The sequence below is a fragment of the Vulpes vulpes genome, chromosome 9 (assembly GCF_048418805.1).
Source record: "Vulpes vulpes isolate BD-2025 chromosome 9, VulVul3, whole genome shotgun sequence".
NCBI lineage: Eukaryota > Metazoa > Chordata > Mammalia > Carnivora > Canidae > Vulpes > Vulpes vulpes.
In genome coordinates, this window is record NC_132788.1 from 126,168 (window position 1) to 149,083 (window position 22,916).

The following is a 22,916-nucleotide window of genomic DNA, read 5'->3' on the forward strand; positions in this document are numbered from 1 at the left end:
CCTTTGGCCCAGGGCACGATCCTGGAGACCCGGGATCGAATCCCACATCGGGCTCCCGGTGCATGGAGCCTGCTTCTCCCTCTGTCTGTGTCTCTGCCTCTCTCTCTCTCTCTCTCTGTGACTATCATAAATAAAAATTAAAAAAAAAAAAAAAAAACAACCCCAAGTGCTCTCCCCTGACATTTCCTGTGAGCTCCTGACGCCACGGTGCAGCTCAGCCTACCGGGGGCCCCAAGCTCGCGGAGGCCAGGGTCCTACCCAGGCCGCCCTGCTCTCACTCGCTGCACGCCCGCGCAGGCAGTACTTAACGCCTCTGGCCACAGCGCTGACGTTTTATCGTGTCCCAGAACATTTCATTCTCAAACGTTTGTTCCAAAAAATACTTTATTTATTAAACAATATATCCATAATCTATAAGGTGATCCAAAAATACAGATATACATCTTTACATTATTTAATAAAAAGATTTACAATAGTATCTTTCCTTTACAAAGGGAACATAGATAATTCCTTGAAAATAAAATGTAACATTCGTGTTAAAGCTGCATTATCTTTTTGGATGAAATGTGGTAAAAATGAACACCACAAAATACATTTGTAGAAAGAAAGAAACTTCATAGAACTCTCTCCTAACGAGAACATTTTTCTTAGACTTCCTGTTTTTGAAACTCCTCTCAGCACAGGGAACGAGGACCAGTCACGGCTCACTAACAATTGAGGAAAACCTTCCATGTCCAAGGTGCACGGTAAGGGTCCAAACTGTGGCTGTGGCCACACGAGGAAGCTGCTCTTCGGACAGTGCTCTGGCTCGAAGCCGTCCCCGCCAAGGGCCCCCAGCTCCAGGACAGGAGGCAGAGGGCCGCGTGGCCCCTGCGATGGGCCCAGAGTGCACCTGGCCATCGTCCCCACGCGAGCCAGCAAACCCCTCCGTTACTGCGCGCACGGTCTGCGCGGCTGCTGCCCTGCGTGGACCAGAAGCCACCAGGTTCCCGTGGTCACAGCCAGTCTCCTCTCACACCCGCCTGCCCGGGGACCCCAGGCTGCACCGTGGGGACAGTCTCGTGGGCCTTGGCTCAGGGTCTGCACCCCACCAGCAGCTCCACCAGCACAGCCAGGGACGTGGGGGCTCAGTTGAACTACTTTTCTAAGTGCAGCATGTGTTCTCCTACAGGAAGCGAGGGGCTCTCCATCAAACCGCCGACGGCTACCCGAGCACGGAGAACAGGAACACGCCGAGCCCCCTGCGCAAGGCGCTCCTTCCCTACAGGTAAACCCGGCAGCCACCGAGGGCCCACACCCTCGGCTCAGCTATGGCTGCAAGGGGGACCTCTGGGGCCAGCCCGGACCCCCCTCTACCCCAGGAACAGGGCTCTGCAGCCGCCTGGGGTACACCTGGTGCCTGGCAGGCAGACGGGGGCGGGTGGGAATCACCCCCGGACGCAGGCGGCCGGGCCTCAGGGAGCACCCTGTGCGTGGCGCCAGCCATCCCTGCGGGGCTAGAGCCAGGCCAGGGGCAGGACATCTTTCCCAAGCAAGCAGCCGTCCCCGCGTGTCGCTCTGACTTGCAGACAGCATCCACAGGCAGGGAGGGCAGCTGGTCGGTGCCGCGGCCCAGCCTCGCAGAGAAAGGATCTTCCTACTCGGCCCGCGCCGTGCCCTCTCCAAAGCACGACTTTACCGACAAAGTAAACGCTAGAAACAGGTAGGCACAGAAACCTGAAAAGGAGAGGTGGGCCCCTGGGCTGTTACACGGTCACGGGAGAACACAGGCTCCGCGGGGATGCCGCCCGTCCCTCCTGCCAAGGAGCGAGGCCTGGAAGCCAGGTGCCGCCCAAGCCCCGCCATGCCCCGCACCCCCTCAGTCACGGCTGTGCTGCGACCGCGCGCTGGGAGGTGTTGAAGATGCAGGGCAGCATCGAGCGGGCCTCCCAAGAAGCATCGCAAACCGTGTATTGCTGTGCTCTCCACAAAAACTGGTAAGAGAGTGAAGAAAACACTTTTCCTCAATTTATTCCCCACGATGTTTAAACACCTGTGTTAACAAAGAGCTAAGTTACTAAGTACAAACGAGCCTGGTTTTCAGCGGCAGTGAGACCGAGGTGCTGGTGGCGGCCGGCGCTCCTCCGGGCCCCCGGCCCTTCTCTCTGCACGGCAGGAAGGCGTCAGACCCGCAACGGGAAGGGCTGCCCTCTCCGAACCGACCCCCCTGCCGCCACCTGGAGGCAAGGCCTGCTCCTGGCGCGCTCGGGAAGGACGGCAGGACGGCACAGCTGGCGCAGGCTGACCCGCCAACAAACAGGCGCAGGCGCCAGCCGGGCCCCCGCCACCCTCTGCAGCCCCAGGTAATGTCCCAGCTGTCCTTGACTAACAGGAGCTGGTCGGCGAGGGGCGGCCCGTCCAGGACGCAGCCCCCAGGCGCCCCTGTGCCCGGAGAAACATCAGAGAACAGGAGAAGCGCGCGGGGAAGCAGACCACTGGAGGCACGTTCCAGAGGCCTCCTCACAAAGGGACCAGGTTCCTCTTCATTGGGGAATTCTGCATCGCCACCCTACCTCCTGGACTTCTCTTCCTGGCTTGAGGACAGAAACAGGTTTCCCTCGTTCCTCGGGACTCCCTGGACTCCTCTACACGTAGGCTGAGGGTCTGAGAGTCCGGAACGCTCCCAGCCCGCTACGCACCATCACAAATGGATCTCAACACACCAAACATATGCGATGTCCCCCAACTATTACTAAAACACGGTTCAAAATTGATTCAGTGAATGCATATTAAACAAAACACACTGTGGTTTCCTAGCTTCATTCCAGAATTGCCGTGGCACGAGAAATTCACAAATCGCATCACATAATTGTCGTCCCCACGGACACAAGCTGCTGAGGGTGTGACAGGACAGGTTTAAAATCAGCTCTTACTGGACTGGACGCACTTCACGTACACGCAGACCCACTATCTTCATGCTATTACGATAATTTCATCTTCACAGTAAAAACGTGGGGAATTCCCAGAGAAACGGAGCATCAGCCGTCTGTCACACGTCTCCTGCGGGCGGGTCACGGCAACGACCGCCCGGGGGGGGCTAATGAAGAGCCGTTTACTCCAGAAGGTAAAACCCTCACGGAGGGAACTGGGAGTCCGGACGGAAAAGGCAGTGCACAGTGGAGCGGAGCCCCCTCCCCCAGGGAGCGCCCGTCCTCCCGGGCAGGCCGCAGGCTCCAGCGGGCGCAGAGCTCGGATGCAGAAGATGCCCTCCAGCAAGGCCTCGCGGGGACAGATGTGCGCGTGGGGGAGCTGGGGGGCAGCCCCAGGACGCCCTTGCCCCGGCTGCGGAGGGGCAGCTCGGCGTGCCCGCCACGCTCGGCGTGGGGCCTGTACAAAGTCTGAAGGGTGAAGTCATTGCGGCAAGTCCCCGGGAGATCGCTCCTCGTGCAAACAGGGCTCAGACGATTCTTGTTTGTTTTAGGAAGCATCCAGAATTACAACTGGCCACTGAGTTTTTAAATATTGTTTGAAACAAGGTAGTTTTAAAACGAAGAGAAAATATTGCAACACGAAGACGGAATACGTTAACTCGCTCTTCTGCTCTGAGCACCAGCCTTATTTCTTCTTCCTCCTCTCCTGAACGCAGCGTGGACAGAACCTGGGGAGAGAGGCACAGTGAGCAGCCGTGTGCACGCAGACGCCCCAGCCCACCTGCCCAGGCGCCCCGGGGGACCCATGACCGTGCCAGGGGACAGCGCGCACTGCACGCGGCCCTCCCGTCGGGAGCCCCCGGGGGAACCCCCAGCAAGTCCCCCTCACCAGCAAGTCCCCCTCACCAGCACATGTTCTGAGCTGACCATCAATGAGCGACACTGTTCCTATGCATGAACGCTCCTTGCGATCAAGGTACTTGGTCCCCTGTGAGCTCATGCGGTCGCCAGCGATGGAAGTGGAGGCCGCACCCACAGTGGCGCCGGTAGACCAGAGGTGCTGGCGCCCGAGCCCGGAGGCCGGCCAGCAGGGGCCCCGGAGACCGCATGGTCGGCAAGTGCTCCCTGGTGGCCCGGGGCAAGCGGGGTCAGCGTCTCAGACATGGGGCAGGGCGGCCCTCGGTCACTCCCGGACCCTGGCGGCTGGCAGTGACCCTAGGGGACGTTCCAGCTGCCCTCCAGCTCCGCCCTCCTAGCTCCCGATGCAGGAGGCCTGGAGGCGGCTGATGCGCATGTGACGGCGCCCACCCAGGCCCCGGCCGCCACTCTGTGTCTGGTCCGTGCCAGTGAGCGAGCGCTGAGTGCGCCGCCGCTGCCCGGAGGAAGCAAAGCTCCCCCAGCGCACATGCTCACATGCAGGCTCATGCTGCAAGAACATGTCAGAGCTGGAATCTTACTTAACAGGGAAGAAGCCTGACACACTGTGTTTCTGGAAAGACCCCAGAGAAACACGGAGTTAGATAGCAGGGGTGGGGCCCCCCTGGCCTCCCCGGCCCTGGTGGTCCTGCCCTGCTCCTGGCCCACGGTGGGTGGACCCCATCTACACGGCCCTCCCAAGAACAAAATGACTTTCTGTCACCTACTGACTCTTCCGCCCAGGAGTTCCACAAACAGCCCAAACCCATGTCCAAACTCAAGTCAAATCTCCCCGCCTTGTGCCCTACCACGAGCCACACCTGCCCCCGGCTGGGCCAGCAGCCCCCCGCTCAGGTGCCCGGACCCAGCTGCAGGGCACTGTCAGGGGTGCGTCCTATCACTGCCCAGACTCCCAGAGGTGACCTGGTGTCAGGACCGCATGTGGCTGCCGGACCCGTGAGCGCCCCCTCTGCTGTCACCCACGGACTGTCCTCCAGGGGTTTCTCATCTCCTCCTTCCACACGCACACGCAAACATGGAAAACCAGATTCCAGAGATTTCATTTTAGGATGTATGTCCATCTTAACCACAAGAAAATAAAACCTGGTTTTTATTTAAACAAAATCTCAAGAACAACACAAAACCTGCTACTGCCACTGAATCCAAGGCTCAGGAACAGAAGGTGCTCAAGTGCTCTGCACACCAACTACGCAGAAGCCCCACAGCAGGTCCCCGGCCTGTGCCCAGGTGTGGACTTGTCCTAATGCTCATGCTCTTCACCTTTTCCCAAAATTTCTCCAGGGAAAAGAGCTCCTCATCTCATGCTTCTATTTAAGAGTATCACTGCCTCAATCGGAGGAGTCAGACAGTGGTTCTCTAGAAGAATAAGGCTAGCATCGTAAGAGGCTGCGCGCAGGTGAGGTGGGCAGCAGATGCCCCTCCATGGGCTCAGCCCCAGGAACCAGGAGTGCTGCACCCGCAGTGCCACAGCCCAGGCCTGGACAAACCAGCGCGCAGGACACCCCGCAGGCAGGAAGCACAGTGCCCCATACTCACCATTTTCCTTTGGGTTTTGTGGTCAGATCCACACAGGCGAAGTGAAACCACTCAATAGGACACTGCAGGGCAGAGGGGAGAGCCGCAGTGAGGACGGACGTGGATGGCAACACTCCCCACCCCGTCCCCGCGGGGGCAGTGCCTCACCCCAGGCCTGTGCCCAGTGCCCACACTCACATCTGGGTTGTCACAGCCTATCATCTCCCCGTAGGACACCTGGTGGCACAGGCAGTAGGTGGGCTCATTTGGGTCCACAGGCATGTCCAGCACATCAGAGGGATGTACAGACAGGATGGTGTCGGTGAACTCTGACCTGCAGGGAAACCACAGCTGTGAGCAGCAGGGGGGTGGGGGGGGGTACAACAAGATGCGGCGCAGAGGCACCCCAGAGGGTGAAGGGGAAGCACTCACCACGGGGCACTGGGGTTTGGTCCCACTCTGGGGACAGGAACCCATTCCCATCTCGTCCCTCCCTCTGGACAGGACCTACTCCCACGGCTCCGTGCCCACCCCCCCAGGCCCGCCCCCCCAGCGTCTCAGGGGCCCTGTCCCCCGGGGCAGCCACAGACCCCTCACCAGCTGCCAGGGGACGACACTTGAGAACCCTGGACCCCAACCCAAGCTGGTCTGGTCACATACCCGGTATACGTGCTCATGCACCTGCACCCCAAGACCTGGAAGCCACCAGATACCTGCCCCATTCCTGGAGCTGTACGTCCTGGAAGCCCCCTCCCACCCCCAGCCGCCCACCTGCCAGCGGGCCACTTCTGACCACATGCCGCCGTCACCCCGCCCTCCCCGTTACGCAGGCCTGTTGCTGCCCCCTCCCCACAGCCCCCTAGGTCACTAACCCGCGGCCCAGCCCATGCCTCCCTCCGCGTGGGCTGCCCCCAGCCCTGCAGCCAAGCAGGTGGGAGGGCGCACGGGTGTTCGCCGTGTCACAGCGGGCAGGGCTGGGGCGTCACTCTTCCATGATTCAGGAGCCGGCTGCAGGGGAACGTCGACACTGTGCTCCAATCAGCCAAGAAAGGAAACCCTCCCTACCTCACCCTCCAGAACCAAGAGCACACGCGTAATTCCAAACACAACTGTGGGGAAACACACCGGGTTCACACCGAGAACTCGGAGGGGAGGCTAAGAAACCCAGCAGGCCGCAACCATCACGCCAGTGACAAGCCTGCTTCTCCCATGCGGCCCGTCTAGAAACGCTGTCTCCCCACCATCAGACGCCCAGGCTCAGCCACACGCCACCAGGCCGCCGGCCCCGTGGGGCACCCCTCCACTCCACCCTGCCCTCCAGGGTACCCCCCAGCTGTCCTCTGTGGGAGCACCCCCTGCTCGGGGTGAGTGTTGCCCACTGGACTAAGCGATGGCCCTGAAGGCCCCAGAGCCTGGGGGAGCCTCTTGCCTCTACAGGCGAGCTGCTCTCGTCTCTGGGAACACACAGGATTTGCTCTTTTTATCTGAAATCTGCCCGCATCACAGACGTACGCTGCTCCACCCACACGCTCCCAGGCCGCGGGCTCCCCTCCGGCCTACGACGGGGTTTGCTCCGTTTTCTGCCAAACCTACGGAGAGTGCATCTCGCCCCTGCTGGCCCGCGTCCTGCCCATCGGGGGCTCTCCTCCCCGGGACTCACCTGGACGATCAACCAACCTGCCGCGGGGTCCCCCACAGATGCACGCAGGTGCGCGCCCTCCGGGTGCCGACCACACTTCAGCCTCTCTGCGGACTCCACTCGCGAAGCTTCACACAATGTTCACACCGCGAGCTGACACCTGACCTGAGCACCCAACCCCGGGCTCAAGGCACCAGCCCACCGGGGGGAGGCCTCGGGGTGGCCCTCGGGCACTTCTCCAGTCTCCCCTGGGGCGCTCTGGGGCGGAGCGTGGAGGGGGGCCCAAGAGGTCCCAGGAAGGCCTTCCCCACTTGCCTGGCAGGCTGCAGCCCCACGCCCACTGCCCTGGCCACCACGCTCTCGCCCTGTGGGGCGCAGGCCAAGTTCCCCGGACACCGGGCATCCCTCACCCTGAGCAGTGCCAGGGACCACCCGTGCCTCAAACTCCTGATGTGATTCCCAAGCACAAGCTGGAACCGGACGTCCGGGTAGGCCCCGCGCCTTCACGCTCCCCTCACGTCAGCGAGCCCGTCTGGCCTGTGCCAGCATCCATACGACAGGCAGTGACAGCACTGCCACTCGGGGGCACCGTGCAGAAGGGCCAGGTCCGGCCCGACCTGCCGAGGAGCTCTGCAAACATCCCCCCCGACGTCCCCCTTCTCAGCCGCGGCGAGCCTGACAGGAAGGCTGGGGAAGCAGCGGCCGAGCCATCCACCTCCTCAGGGCCGTCACAGTGGTCAGCGACGCGCACCCCGGCCCGGCTGCATCCGGCCGCCTCAGCAAGGGCACGTAGCCGGCGGCAAGCCGTGCGGGTCACTGGGCGGCCTGAGGCACGGCCTGGGGCACGCGCCCCCGGGAGGCTCCAACCCCGCCGAGGGCCGGGCCTCCTTCCCTGCTGACGAGGCCAGTGAGGCCACCTGCTGTCTCCAGAAACTACCGGGCCTTTGGGGTCTCATCAGCGAGGGGCGGGCCGACTAGAACCTCCTGCGCCACGTCAGGAACACAAGCCCCGTCAGCTGCTAAGACCACATTTTAAAGACACTGGAGAGCTGTGGACGACGAGGGCCAGATGAGCGACTGCCGAGGGGGCCCGTAGCCACGCCTGGGCTTAGCCGAGGGCCAGCGGCCCTCTGGGCGCCACCCCGAGCCAGCCCGGCCACAGACACCAGGGCAGCAGCAACCCCACAGCCCATCCACTGAACCCAGGGGCTGTTCGGAGGCTGCAGAGGCTGAGCACGGGTCCTTGCCGTGTTCTCGGGGAGGCGGCCTGCCTCCGGCCTAGCCAGCCTCCTCCTCCTGACCTGCGCCAACCGAGAAACTGTGCAGGCAGGACACGAGAAAGGAAAGCCAAGCGCCACCAGAGCACTGACCAGCCACACAGGCCGCCTTCCGGGAAGAAAAAGAAACCGCGTTCTCATCAGGAACTGGGGAGGGCCTCCCCTCATGAGGCCTTTGACGCAGAAGGGACTGGGCCCGGGAACAGGGCCCCCAGCCTCCCTGCTGCGGTTTGCCTGGACCAAAAGCAAAATAAATGCCTCCTGGGCAGGGAGCTCACCCCGTGTGTTCCTCTTACCTCCAAACTGAGATGCTAAAAGCTACAGGACGAGAAAGGAGCAGGAAAACCTGGCTAAAACCCCGAGAGGCTGGCTAGCAGGAGCAGAGGCAGCAATGACCTGCAGTGAAAATCCGCAGACGCGAGCTTTAAGTAGCTGTTGCAGGAAAAATACGAGTAAGATGAATGCAAATATAGGCCCTTTTCAGAAAGGAACTAAAATCTACAAAAAAAGGAATCCAGTGGATAATCTAGAACAGAAAACGACAACGTACGAAGCACCACACCATCGGTCTCCTCCCTGTGTAACTGCTCCCAGTGGCCACCACGGCACGGGCCCGGCAGCCCTGTGCACAGCAGGTCCCGTGGCCCCGCGGCCAACACCCCGCCAACCAGCTCTAGCAGGTGCACCCACGCGACCAGGTGTCTCCAGTCAGAGATCAAGCAAATCCCCCGAGGACACGAGGAAGCGCACCATCCCCATGTTTAGTAAAGATGTACTCGCCAGGTTTCCCATCTCGTCAACAAAATCAAAAGTCTGGGAAACGCTAGGAGACAAAACAGTCCAGGTTCTTCAAAAGGAAAATCGTGGGGAAAAAAAGGGATGGAGAAAAACTCACACATGAAGGATTTACGGAGCTTATCTAAAAGAGAAAAGAAAAAAATACCCACTTCTGACCACACAGCACAACAGGCACGACTGGCCCTCCCGCTGTGAACCAACCAGAAAACGACACAGCACATGGGGCAGCTGTTCCCAGACGTTGGAAGAGGCGGCAGGCGGCAGGACTGCCACCCTCAGAGAAGGTAAACAAACAAAGTGGGCCCTGCCATCACCTCAGCTTCCCACGCTCCAGGTCACCAGCAGGAACACCAGACACACCACGGGTGTCCAGAAATGAGGGAAAGGCCTCAAGTTCCAGGAGAGAGAGGCTTCTGGAATCTGGTGGCAAGGTGCCAGAAAGGAAGAAGGTAAAGCGGATGTGCTCCAAAAATCTGCAAAGGCATCCCTTTGAGGTTTTCACAAAAACTAAGCTGTGCACAGGGTGAGAACCCATGAGTCCAGGCAGAGAATGCAGGGGAGCTAGGAGCGAACTGCCACAGCTCACATGCACGCGCCACAACATTTCTGCTCTACCCGGCCAGCTTGGCGAGGCCTCAATCAGTTCAAAAGGTGTCCCGAGGAGAACCCAGAAGGGTTACACCATGGGTTACACTGTAGCAGTACAACTTAACTAACCTTAGAGAAAGGCTACCCTAACCTAGGGGTTGGCAGGATACACCCTGCAGTTAACTGGATGTTTCTTTTTTTTTTTTTTTTTTTTTAAAAAAAAAAAAAAGCTTTTATTCATTTGAGAGAGGGAGAGAGAAGACAAGCAAGGAGGAGGGGCAAAGGAAGAGGGAGAAGCAGACTTCCCACTGAGCCGGGAGCCTGACATGGGGCTGGATCCCAGGACCCTGAGATCATGACCTGAGCCAAAGGCAGACACTTAACCAACTCAGCCACTCAGGGCCCCTAACTGGATGCTTCTGTAAATAAAGTTTTTTTATTTTTATTTTTATTTTTTATTTATGATAGTCACAGAGAGAGAGAGAGAGAGAGAGAGAGGCAGAGACACAGGCAGAGGGAGAAGCAGGCTTCCCTCTAAACCACTGCGCCACCCAGGGATCCCTGTAAATAAAGTTTTATTGAAACAGCCACATCATACATCACACAGCTACATATTTTCTGTGGATGTTTTTGATTAAAAAAAAAAAAAAAACAGAACTCAGTGGTCACAACAAAGACATTATGGCCTCTTCCAAGCCTAAAATATTCACTATCATGCCCTCTTAGAAAAAAACTTTTTTTTATAAAGGTTAAAAACAAGCCTGCAAGGACACCTGAGTGGCTCAGTCAATTAAGCGACTGCCTTCGGCTCAGGTCACGATCTCAGGGTCTTAGGATCCAGCGCCGCATCACATCAGGGTCCCTGCTCAGCAGGGGGTCTGCTTCTCCCTTTCCATCTGCTCTTCCTCCCTGCTTGTGTTCCCTCTCTCTCAAATAAAAAATCCTAGGGATCCCTGGGTGGCGCAGCGGTTTGGCGTCTGCCTTTGGCCCAGGGCGCGATCCTGGAGACCCGTGATCGAATCCCACATCAGGCTCCCGGTGCATGGAGCCTGCTTCTCCCTCCGCCTGTGTCTCTGCCCCTCTCTCTCTCTCTCTCTCTCTCTCTCTCTCTGTGACTATCATAAAAAAAAAAAAAAAAAAAAAAAATTCCTAAAAGGTGTGTGGGGGAGTGTCCCTAGGTGGCTCAGCAGTTGGGCACCTACCTTTGGCCCAGGACGTGATCCTGGTATCCCGGGATCGAGTCTCACATCGGGCTCCCTGCATGGAGCCTGCTTCTCCCTCCGCCTGTGTCTCTGCCTCTGTGTGTGTGTGTGTGTGTGTGTGTCTCATGAATAAATAAATAAAATATTAAAAAAAAAAAAAGGTAGGGGGAACCTGCAAAATATCAAATTGATCCACGGATGACTAAAGTACTGAACAAAAATTAGAAAATAAAAAAAGTTCGGATGCCTGGGTGGCTCAGCAGTTAACCATCTGCCTTTGGCTCAGGGTGTGATCCTGGAATCCTGGGATCAAGTCCTGCACTGGGCTCCCTGCATGGAGCCTGCTTTTCCCTCTGCCTATGTCTCTGCCTCTCTTGCTGTGTCCTCTCATGAATAAATAAAAATCTTAAAAAAAAATCAACATCCATTAAATGAAGACAACAAATCCAGATAGTCAACAATATAACATTCATAATGACTAACATCCAAAAAAAAATTACTAGATATGTGAAGAAGCAAGAAAATATGACTTAAACCATGAGAAAAATCAGCCAGTAGAAACAGACCTGCCAAACTATTCAAACTGTGTATGTTAAATATGTAAAGCTTTTTCCATGTCAACCATACCTTAATAAATGGGTTTTTTAAGAAAGAAAGACACATACTTGGAAATAAATAGATTCAGAAAAGATGATCTTTCAAAAGCTACTATAAACATTTATGTTCAAAGATGTAAAAAAAATTAAAATTTCCGGGCACCTGGGTGGCTCAGGGGTTGAGTGTCTGCCTTTGGCTCAGATAGTAATCCTGGGGTCCTGGGATCAAGTCCCATATCAGGCTCCCCTGCTTCTCCCTCTGCCTCTCTGGGTCTCTCATGAATAAATAAAATATTTCAAAATATATATATATAAATGTAATATAAGTAGAAAGTAAAATTAAATAGATAGGTAGATAGAACTTCCTTACAAGAGAATCTCTTATGTGGAATATTCACTAAAGAAAACTACGAAGAAAAAAGACTTGGAAATAAAGTAATAGAAACCATCCAAACAGAAACACAGAAAGAAAACCACTGACCCAAAAAATGAGCACAGCCTCAGTGAACTATGGGAAAATAGCAAGCTAACATACATGTAATTGGAGTCCCAGGGATGCCTGGGTGGCTCAGCAGTTGAGCGCCTGCTTTTAGCTCAAGGCGTGTTCCTGGGGTCCTGGGATCAAGTACCACATCGGGCTCTCTGCATGGAGCCTGCTTCTCCTGTCTCTGACTATGTCTCTGTATCTCCCGTGAATGAATAAATAAAATCTTAAAAACAAAAAACAAAAAAACAAAAAAAAAACTGGACCCCCATAAAAAAAGACAAAAAAGAGAGCAAAATAAAAACTATTTGAAAAATGTCTGAAAATTTTCTTTTTTTTTTTTTTTTTAAATCACAAGAGATACAGAGAGAGAGGCAGAGACACAGACAGAGGGAGAAGCAGGCTCCCTGTGGGGGGTGGAGTACTCGATCCCAGGACCCTGGGGTCATGACCCGAGTCAAAGGCAGATGCTCAACCACTGAGCCACCCAGGTGCCCGGAAAATTTTCCAAGTTTGATACAAACAACAAACTAACACTCCAAAAGGCTTAATGAGCTCCAAGCAAAATACACACAAAAAATACACACCAGGACAGATTATAATTAAGTTGTTAAAAGTCAAATTGCTGAATGGAAATCTTAGAAGCAACAAAAATAAATAAAGCCACTTACATAGAAAAAAATCAAAGGTAAGAATTATCACTAATTTCTCATCAGAATCAATTCAAGATGGAAGACAACATGACAACATTTTTAGTGCTGGGAGAAAAAAGTCAACCTAAAATTCTATATCCAACAAAAATACCCTTCAAGGGATCCCTGGGTGGCTCAGTGGTTTAGTGCCTGCCTTCAGCCCAGATCGTAATCCTGGTGTCCTGGGATCGAGTCCCACATTGGGCTCTTTGTGTGGAGCCTGCTTCTCCTTCTGTCTATGTCTCTGCCTCTCTCTCTGTGTCTCTCGTGAATAAATAAATAAAATCTTAAAAGAAAAAAAAATACCCTTCAAAAAAGGAGATAAAATGGACATTTTCAGAGAAAAAATTTTGAGAAAATTCATCACCATGAGATGTACAACGTTAAAACATTTTAAAGGAAGTTTTTTAGATAGGAGAGAAATGACACCGGATGGAAATCTGCATCTACGTAAAGAAATAAAAGCAGTGGAAATGGTATGCATGTGGAGTGACAATAAAACTCCTCATGTTTGAAAATCTGTTTAATAAATGATTTAGACTTAAGATAATTACAACAATATGTTGTGAGGCTTGTATTATGTGTAGAATTAAGACTTCTGACAATAGCACCAAAGGACAAGAAGAAAAATACTTGTGGGGCAGCCCGGGTGGCTCAGCGGTTTAGCACCACCTTCAGCCCAGGGTGTGATCCTGAAGGCCTGGGATCGAGTCCCACATCGGGCTCCCTGCATGGAGCCTGCTTCTCCCTCTGCCTGTGTCTCTGCCTCTCTCTCTCTCTCTCTCTTTCTCTGTGTATCTCTCATGAATAAATAAATAAAAATCTAAAAAAAAAAAAAAAAAAAACTTGTGGCCGGTTCTTACATCAAACATGAAGTAACATAATATTATTTGAAGTCCACTGTGTTAAGTTAATGAACAGTCTTTAAAATGGAATATGAAAAAAAAATTCCAAAAAATACTTGATTAATCTAAAAGAAGACACTAAGAGATGACACGATGACACAGGCAACTCACAGCAAGAGGATGAATTCAAATCCAATCATATTCAGTAATTATGCTATATCTGAGTACTCTAAATATTGCAGTGAAAAAGCAGAGATTGTCAGATTAGATAAAAAAGCAAGACTCAATTTTGCTGACCTCAAGAAACCCACTCTAAATACAAACACATAAATATGTTGAAAGTAGAAGAATGAAACAGGAAAAAGATACACATGCAAAAACTCATCATAAGACAACTGGAGTGACTATCATATATCAGACCAAGTAGACTTCCAAACAAAGACTATTACAAGGAATAAATAAAAGAAAAAATTTCATAACAATGAAGGTGTCAAGGTATTTTTAGAAAACCCTAAATGTGTATGTATCAACAAATAACAGAGCTTTTAAATGCGTAAAGCAAAAACTGACAGAATGGAAACATAGACAAATCCATAGTTAGAGCTGGAGATTTCAACACCCTTCCCTTAGTAATTTATGAATCAAGTAAACAGAATACAAGTAAGGACACAGAAGATCAACAAAACTACCAACCAAGCTGTCTGACTGACACCTGCAGAACACTCCACCAAAAACAGCAAAACATGACATTCTTTTCAAGGGTATAGAGAACCTACAAAAAGACAGGACCATAAACCATAACACATGTCTAATCAATTTCAGAGAATATTTATTACATGATGTTCTCTGATCATAGCAGAATTAATTTAAAAATTGAAATCCGAAAAGTTATCTGGAAAATCCCAAATCATCCAGAAGCTGAGAACATACATCTATATAAGCTATGAGTCAAAGAAAATCACCAAGGAAATTTTAAAAGATTTTGAATGGAACAAAAATAAAAATACCGGGGATCCCTGGGTGGCGCAGCGGTTTGGCGCCTGCCTTTGGCCCAGGGCGCGATCCTGGAGACCCGGGATCGAATCCCACATCAGGCTCCCGGTGCATGGAGCCTGCTTCTCCCTCTGCCTGTGTCTCTGCCTCTCTCTCTCTCTCTCTCTGTGACTATCATAAATAAATAATAAATAAATAAATAAATAAATAAATAAATAAATAAATAAATAAATAAAAATACCGCATATCCAAATTTGTGGGATAAGCTAAAATAGTAATTAGATTCAACAATAATTAGAAGAAAATTTATAGCTTTAAATACCTATACCAAAAAAAAAAAGTAAAGTATGAAAATCATCGATCTAAGCTACTTCCTTAAAAAGCCAGAAAAAGAAAAGCAAAATAAATTCAAGCAGTGGGAAGGAAAAAATAAAATGAGCAGTAATAGGGGCACCTGGGTGGTTTAGTCAGTTAAGCATCTGACACTTGATTTCAGCTCACATCACAATCTCAGAGTCACAAGATTGAGCCCGGTGTTGGGCTCTGCACTGGGTGTGGAGCCTGCTTAAGATTCTCTCTCCAGGGATCCCTGGGTGGCTCAGTGATTGAGCATCGCCTTCAGCTCAGGGGATGATCCTGGAGACCCGGGATCGAGTCCCACATCAGGCTCCCTGCATGGAGCCTGCTTCTCCCTCTGCCTGTGTCTCTGCCTCTCTCTCTCTCTCTCTCTCTCTCTCTCTCTGTTTCTCTCATGAATAAGTAAAATCTGTAAAAAAAAAAAAAAAGATTCTCTCTCCCTTGCCCTCTGCCCCTCCCCCCTAAAAATAAATGAGCAGAAATCAGTGAAAGAGAAAAACATAAGAAAAAAATATAAAAACCAATAAAACCAAACTCTAATTCTCTGTAAAGATCAAGACAAGATGAGAGAAGACAAATTATCAACATCAGGTCTAAAAAGAGGAATCATCAGTACAGATCCTTCAACAGAAAGACAATCACGTAATATCATGAAGAACTTGATATCAATAACTCTGACTTATATAAAACTACCAATTCCTTGAAAGACACAGATTACCAAAACTGACTCAAGAAGAAACAGAAAGGCTGAATAGTCCTATAACTTAAAAAAAAAAAAAATGAATACAGCATTAAACTATAAACTTAAAATAAGATTTTATGGTATGTGAATTATTCCTTAATAAAGTTAAATTTAAAGATAAAAAGAGAAAGAGCAAGATTCAACTATAGTGTCAAGAAATGCACATGTTGGGGACTAAACGTCAAAGAATGGAAACAGGACATAGTCTGGGTCATGTTTACTTGGGGCAGAGGAAGGAGGTTGTGATTCCAACAGGGCACACAAAGTGCTTCTGGCTGCAGTCAATGACAGACGAGGATGTGCCGCAGAGCAATTCATTAAACTACAAGTCTGTTCTGCATTTGTACACTGCAAGCTGGCATTTGGGGTTTTTCTTAAAAGTTTAAACACCAGGCTTAAGAACCAAAACTCCCCTTTTTTGTCAAGAACTGACTATGAGACGCCTAGGGGGCTCAGCAGTTGAGTGTCTGCCTTTGGCTCAGGGCATGACCCCGGTGTCCTGGGATGGAGCCTGCTTTTCCCTCTGCCTGTGTCTCTGCCCCTCTCGTGCGCGTGCCCTCTCTCTCTCTCTCTCTCTCTCTCTCTGTCTCTCATAAACAAAACTAAAATAAAGTATAAATAAAATAATAAAATTAAAACAAAACAAAATAAAATAAACTGACTCTCAGATCTCCCCCTGTCAAAACCACCTCCACAGAAGCCACCGGGTGCTTACTGTTTTCTCTGTACTCTAAAAATCACTTCTGAAAAAAATAAAAATTACTTCCATGAAGAGACACAAGAGTTTGGGGGTGGGGGTAGCAGGTAGGAGAAAGCTTTAAATGAAATATTCTGAAGTTCAAGGTAAATGACACAAATATTTAATAAATGCAGTCATGCAACTTGGTAACAAATATATCCAAAATATATATTTATACATAAAACAATGAATAGCTATCTCTTTAGCTACTAAAGCATGGCTTAGCCTGAACTGTCAATAAATACAGTGTCGCTTAAAAGGCAGGACACGCAGTGGCTAAGGCGTGGATTGTGGAATCGGACCGCCCAGGGCAAAGCCAGCTCCTCCGCACTCGAGCTGTAAAACCTGGGGCGGGTCCCTCTCCCTGGGAGCCCTGGGGAGCTGGAACCGGCACTGGGAAAGCACGCAGAACTACACCCACCACGGGCATGCAGGAGCCACTTCCTCGCTGTTAGCTGCCACTGGTGTTTCTAGATGCTACGGAAATACTAATGCTAAGTGATCTTTGGGGAGAAAGAGACAAAGAAAAGAGCCTCTCACCCTCCTTTATGCTTCTTTTTCTTTGGAGTATCTTCCTCTGAGGTCCTTCTGCCACGACCCCGGGAGCCCCTTTTTTCTTTCTGAGCTCGACCTTCTGAAAGACAACAAACATCCCAATTCTCTTCACCCCAATTCTCTTCACATTCTAATGCAGGCTCAAAGCCACTCAAATATATTTACTGAATGTTCCTAACATATTCATCACCAAAATTCTTCAAAACTCCATAGATGACAGTATCAAAAAAAAGAAAAATTAACAGATTTACTTTTTAAGCCTCGTCCTCCAGAGCTTTCAAAGTCACTGCCCTCCATCTTGTCCTTCAGATCCGCTTCGAAGCGTGCCAAGTCTGCATCCAGCCTTCGAATGTGTTTATCCACCTGTGCAAAAGGATGCTCACAAGTCTTACTTAAAAATGAGAGCAAGACACCTCAAGAATCACAGACACACTGGAAATCAACCAGGAAGCCCTTTCTTGCCCTTTAACTGGGTTTTTAATTAAGAAAACTCCTAAAAGGGATGCCTGGGTGGTTCAGCAGTTGAACATCTGCCTTCAGCTCAGGGCATGATCCTGGGGTCCTGGGATGAAACCTCGGGCTCCCCAGAGGGAACCCGCCTCTGTGTGTCTCTCATGAATAAATAAAGTTTAAAATTATATAGGACACCCCAATGCCTGCTTCCTCCAGAAGCATCCCTCTATCAAAGCCTAACCCCCTCCACTTCAAATACACCATTTCTGAGCAGCTGGTCCCTTCCCGCATGACAGGGAGGAGCCCGGGCCCTCAGCTGTCCCCCAGCCCCCCAGCCCCCCACCTCCTCACCATCTCATAGGTCTGCATGGCCAGCTGCACCTTATCATCACTGTACTCCTTACACTTGCTGTAGGCACTCTGGATCTTCTGCAGGTGCTCCACGCGCTGGTCTGGAGAAAGCGTCTTCACAGTAGATATATACTCTGCAGCGAGGATGTCGATCTCTGCCTTCTTATCTGATAGAGAAATGAGGGAAAAGCTAATCCCTGTAAGAAATTCCACGATAACAAGTGAAGCTTAACAATGCCAAGTTGCAGCAAAGAAGGGGCTGACTGAACTCTGAAACGCCGCTGGTGGGAGCATGGTGGCACAGCCATCGCACAACCCAGGATGTTGCGGAGTATAACTGCCGTCCCAGAGAGTAAGCACTGTGACCTCTCCAACTCCCAATGGTCCCTGTTTGAATAACAAACTTCATGCTCACCTTAGCTACAACAACCTGGCTTTTAAGTACACACCCTAGATTTAGGATACATATGGAAACATGTTCATAAGTGCAGAGACCATGAAATGAGCCAAATGAGCAATCTACACTAAAACACACCAAGAAGCTGTGGTCCATTCACACAGCAAAACACTACCCAGCACCAAGCAGCACAACTACTATTATACATAGCAACGTGGATTAATCCCATAAAAGGTGGCACTGAGACAGAAAAGCAAGACACAAAGGACAACATGCTGTGAGATTCCAGTGATACTAAGGGCGGACACATACAACTGTGAACTCTCTGGTTTAGGGAGGTGAGAACACGTGTTGCAGGTGGAAACTCAGGGTGAAAGTCCCCGGAGGAGGGTCACAGAGGGCCCCAGGCACCACAGGCTCCATCCTCCGTCTAGGGAGAAGTTTGCAAAGTCGGATTTGTTAGGCAATTTATAAACATACATGCTTACTCCTGAACGGAAGAAACACTGTATTTCATAACAAAAGAATTCTCTGTGTTTGCTACTCAGAAACCACAACTATTCTGATCTTACAAAACATGTGCCAGGCACAATGACTGGAAAATCACTCATAACCAATCACATCACCATGATACATGAAGCCACAGGGACAAAGAGCAGCCCAGAAGCTGCTAAACAGGAGAGGAAGATCTCCCATATATAAAGGATGAGGAATCCAAACAGCATATGATTTCTCCTGGGCATCACAGAATCTGGGAGACAACGTGGCAGTGCCTTCCACATGCGGAGGGAAGATGACGGTCAATCTGGAATTCTATACCCAGCTAAACTGTTCACCCAGGAGGAGACCAGGACAAGCATGTTTTCACACATACAGGATCTTAAGAAAGCTACCTTCCCACGTACCCTTTTTTCAGGAAACTACTGGAAAAAAGGATCCAATAAGACAAGGGAGCACATCAAGAGAAAGGATGTTTACAACACAGGAATCGGGGTCCTGCACCAAAGATGAGCAGAGGCAGGGCCTGTGCCACAGCCTGAGAAACAACCAGCCCAGACAAGACCGACAAGACTGGAGTCTCCAGGAGAAAGGTCTGAGTGTAGAGAGCAAACCTGGAACGGGCAGATAACCTGCGCAGCAGACACAATGAAAATGTGGAACGTGTACGGAATGTGGAAAACAAAGTGATTATGAACTCTGAGAAAAATACAGGTATTCAAGAGAGATCACATCAGCATAGCCCGTGATGCGTCCCAGCTGCAAACCACATCCATGGAGTCCTGAAGGAAACTCCATCCCTGGGATGCCTGGGTAGCTCAGCAGTGAGCCTCTGCCTTTGGCCCAGGGCATGACCCCGGGGTCCTGAGATCGAGTCCCACATTGGGCTCCCCACAGGGAGCCTGCTTCTCCCTGTGCCTGTTGTCTCTGCCTCTCTCTATCATGAATAAGTAAAATTAAAAAAAAAAAAAAAAGGAAACACCATCCCTGATCTACCGCAGATTCAGATTCTAAGCCACAATGCCAGGAGGGGCGGGAGGAGGCGGGAAGCAAACCTTCATATTCCACGATAACAGAAAAAAGCCCAAAGCAAAAGGGAAACAAAGTAAGAAACAGCAGCAAAAATAGGATGTTTAGAAACCGAGAGCTAAATACCAGGAGGTCGCAAAGTACTATCTGTTTAAACTATCTGTACGTAGTTCGAAACCAGAAAACCTTTTAAAAGAAAGGGAAAGAAAGAAAAAAAATAAAATAAAATAAAAGGAAAGGAAAGGGGGATCCCTGGGTGGCTCAGCAGTTTAGCGCCTGCCTTTGGCCCAAGGCGCGATCCTGGAGTCCCGGGATGGAGTCCCGTGTCGGGCTCCTTGCATGGAGCCTGCTTCTCCCTCCTCCTGTGTCTCTGCCTCTCTCTCTCTCTACGTCTATCATAAATAAATAAGTAACTCTTTAAAAATAAATAAAAATAAAAGGAAGAGAAAGTAATGAGGAACAGATGATGGTCGTAAAGATGCTACAGAGTGATGTGCTAAAACCCAAGAAATGAAGTCTAATTTTAAAGTATCAGCATTCTCCATTAGACGCTACCCAATGCCCAACGCCGAAGGCCAGGCTCCAGCCCCACTGCCCTGGGAGACCAGGGCTACCCCCAGTATCCTGGTGCCAACTCTCCCCAGCTGTCAGAGCCCACCAGGGGCTGCGCTACAAGGCCCGGACCTACCTTCTGTCCTCTGGTCCAGCTCTCGCATAAGCTGGAAGTTCCTCTGAAGTTCACACGGAAGGTTCTCAATGCCTGAAACAAAGAGACATGTACTTGTCAGTAGCGGAACAAAAGCCGCCTTGCAAACTTTACATCTAAAATCAACAAATAATAATCTGACTTCATTTTCTGTTTCTGCTAGGATTTGGGGAACAGAAGGATCAAGGTATATTTTGTGGAGAATGAGTACGACACTGGTGAGACCGACAGGCTTGAGGGGCTGTCAGAGCTGGAAACGTGAGAGGACTTACCTGAGAGCTGCAAGCAGAAGCAGAGAAGGTGACCCATGTGACTCTTCCACCCCACACTCCCAGCCAGTCCTCCCCTCTCGATACCCCAGCAAAATCCTGGGGTCTGTTGGGTCTTTGCCCCGCTTTAGCCTGACACCTGCTGCATGGGGTGGCACAGGCAGTGCCGTGTGGCAGACTCCATGCCTGGTCGGACACGGTCTCTCTAAGCTACACAACACAGCAGGCGGTGGCCACGCAGCAGCTGGGCACTGCGGTGGGGCTGCTCTGCTCCAGGCACTGAACTTCTCATTTGCTCAAGGTTAATTAATTTCCAGTGAAACAGACCAGGCTGGACCGCACCCTGGAGGACCTCTCCCTGCCCTGTTTTGCCACTGCACTGCCCTTCTCCTGCTCCAGGCCAACCTCCCAGCCTGCCTGCGTAGCCTCGATGGGCGCGACCTGGGCTCCTGTGCCCGGGGCCAACCCCCCTCTACTGTCCCCAGCTGCCATCAATCATTATAGAGCAAAATCTAGTTTTCCAAGGCTACTGCTTAAAGGTGCCCAGCTCACCGGGAGAACGGCACAAAGTCCCTCCACGAGGCGCCTCCAGGCTGGGCGCAGACCTCCCTGTTCTGTCCTACCCTGGGCTCTGTGGGACAGTGCCACCTCGGCTCTCTCACAACCTGCTGGGCTCCTTCATGGAGCTTAATCTGCTGTGATCAAAAAAATCAGTTTGCCTCCTTTGAAAGTTAAGTTCCAGGAAAATGAGGCTCGAGGCTACTTTCACGGCACACAGCAGGTGCTCAAAAATCAAGCCGCACCTCCAGTCTGAGCCTCGGTACAGGTGCCCCGTGCAGGATGGAATCACCTGCGGGGCAGGTACCGACAGGGCCGGGCAAGCCCCAGTGCTCCCCGCAGACAGCTCAGCGCAGCGCTTCTGCTTCTGTCGTGGTGACACGGGGCGCGTCCCCTCCGGGCTCGGGCTGGGCTGGGCTGGGCGACCACCCCGGGGGCAGGGGCTCCCGCCCGACTGTCCTGTCCGCGGCTGCAGGAGCGGGTCCCGAGCGGCCGGTACCGACGACCGATGGCCGTGCATGTGCCCCACGTCCTCCCCGGGCAGTACAGCGCACCCGGCCCGGCCCGCCCCACCCCGGGGCCGTCCCCAGCCAGGGCCGGGCCGGCAGGGACCAGGGCGTGACCCCGACGGGCTCCTCGGCCGCCGCGGCCTGCACTGAGTCGGCCCGCGCTGAGCCCCCCCGCCCGGTGACACCCGGACCAGCCCCGCAAGCCCCTCCCAACGCCGCGCGCCACGGTCGCCCCCGAGTCCCCGGCGGGAGTCCCCCGAGCCCCCAGGCCCTGCCCAGCGTCCGAGGGGGCGGGGCTCGACCACCTGCCCCGGACCGCGCCGCGGGGGCGGGGCCGGGCCGGCGGAGGAGGCCGGGAAGGACGGGGCGGGGCCGGGAGCCGGGCCGGGGCCGGCGGAGGGCGGAGAGGGCGGAGAGGGCGGGGCGGGGCCGCGGCGGGGGCGGGGCCGGGTCACGCGAGCCCCGCCCCGCGCCCGCCGGCCCCGCCCCTCCGTGACGCACCTGGAATTGGCGCGGCCGTGACGGTGGGACCCCGCGCCGCGCCCCCCGCGCGCATCTCCTCGCGGCCCCGCCCCGCCCGCGCGCGCCCCCGCCGCCCTCGCCGCCGCCGGCCCGCCCCTGCCCCCCCGCGAGCCCTCGGGGTCCGCGCGCGGCGCCTGGTGCCCGCGGGGCGCGGCTGGCGGGGGGGCTCGGGGCGCGGGCGCCGGGCCCGAGGGCCGCGAGCGGCGCTTACTGTCCAGGTAGTGCTCCAAGTACATGGCGGTCGCCATCTTCGTCCGCGGCCGCGCTCCGGGTCTGCGCGGGCGGGCGGCGCCGCGAGGGGCGGAGGCGGGGCCGGCGCGCTCACTATTAATGAAGCTCGGGCGCTGATTGGCCCTCAGGCGGGCGGGCCGCCGTCGGGACACGCCCCCGGACTTCCGGCCGCCGGGCTGCGCGCGGCGTCGCGCGGGCGCGGGGCGCGGAGCGGGGCCTGCGGGTCGGCGGGGCGCCCTCCGCCCCTCGCCGCGCGGCCGCCGGCCCTGCCCGCGGGCCCCGGAGCCCCGCCCCGCTCCCCCGGCAGCTGCTCCGGCGGCGAGCGCGGTCCCGGGCGGCCGGCGGGCGGCGCACGTGCAGGCGCAGGTGCAGGTGCAGGCGCAGGTGCAGGCGCAGGCGCAGGTGCAGGCGGCGCGGGGGGCGCGGGGCGGGGGCCTCCCGGGGGCCTCCCCCGCCCGGCGCGCCCCGGCCGTGCCGTCGCCGCTTCCTCGGTGCAGACGCGTGTGTAGACGGGGAGCCCGTTCGT

The 22,916-nt window shown here is 53.4% G+C and overlaps 1 protein-coding gene across 6 annotated transcripts; it reads right to left on the reverse strand.

The window, feature by feature from the left end:
• Nucleotides 1–366: 366 nt before the first annotated feature.
• On the reverse strand, nucleotides 367–22,504 carry ING5 (inhibitor of growth family member 5). Of its 6 annotated transcripts, none has more exons than XM_025987659.2 (9): nucleotides 21,374–21,638; nucleotides 21,123–21,265; nucleotides 20,284–20,355; nucleotides 17,672–17,838; nucleotides 17,119–17,230; nucleotides 16,853–16,946; nucleotides 5,559–5,694; nucleotides 5,382–5,443; nucleotides 367–3,637 (listed from the first exon to the last, which is right to left on the reverse strand). In XM_025987659.2, exons 3-9 carry the CDS (start codon nucleotides 20,309–20,311, stop codon nucleotides 3,595–3,597), a joined length of 642 nt encoding a protein of 213 aa, XP_025843444.1. In that variant the 5' UTR covers nucleotides 20,312–20,355; nucleotides 21,123–21,265; nucleotides 21,374–21,638; the 3' UTR covers nucleotides 367–3,594. The 6 variants fall into 6 exon arrangements, 5 of the variants coding, with proteins under 5 accessions (XP_025843444.1, XP_025843443.1, XP_072574992.1 ...); XM_025987658.2 differs by having other exon boundaries at nucleotides 21,123–21,262; nucleotides 21,374–21,466; XR_011994089.1 differs by lacking the exons at nucleotides 21,123–21,265; nucleotides 21,374–21,638 and adding an exon at nucleotides 22,371–22,472 and having other exon boundaries at nucleotides 3,816–5,443.
• Between the last annotated feature and the right edge of the window lie 412 nt (nucleotides 22,505–22,916).

What these genes read in the sequence shown, in the direction of transcription:
- ING5 (XM_072718891.1), bottom strand. Translation starts at nt 22,407, where the DNA reads ATGGCGACCGCCATGTACTTGGAGCACTACCTGGACA. An exon ending in CCATGCAGACCTATGAGATG is followed by an intron (nt 17,231 to 17,671) that starts GTGAGGAGGTGG and finishes CCTTTTGCACAG; the next exon opens with GTGGATAAACACATTCGAAG. An exon ending in AAAAAGAAGCATAAAGGAGG is followed by an intron (nt 5,695 to 16,852) that starts GTGAGAGGCTCT and finishes GTTTCCCTGCAG; the next exon opens with GTCAGAGTTCACCGACACCA.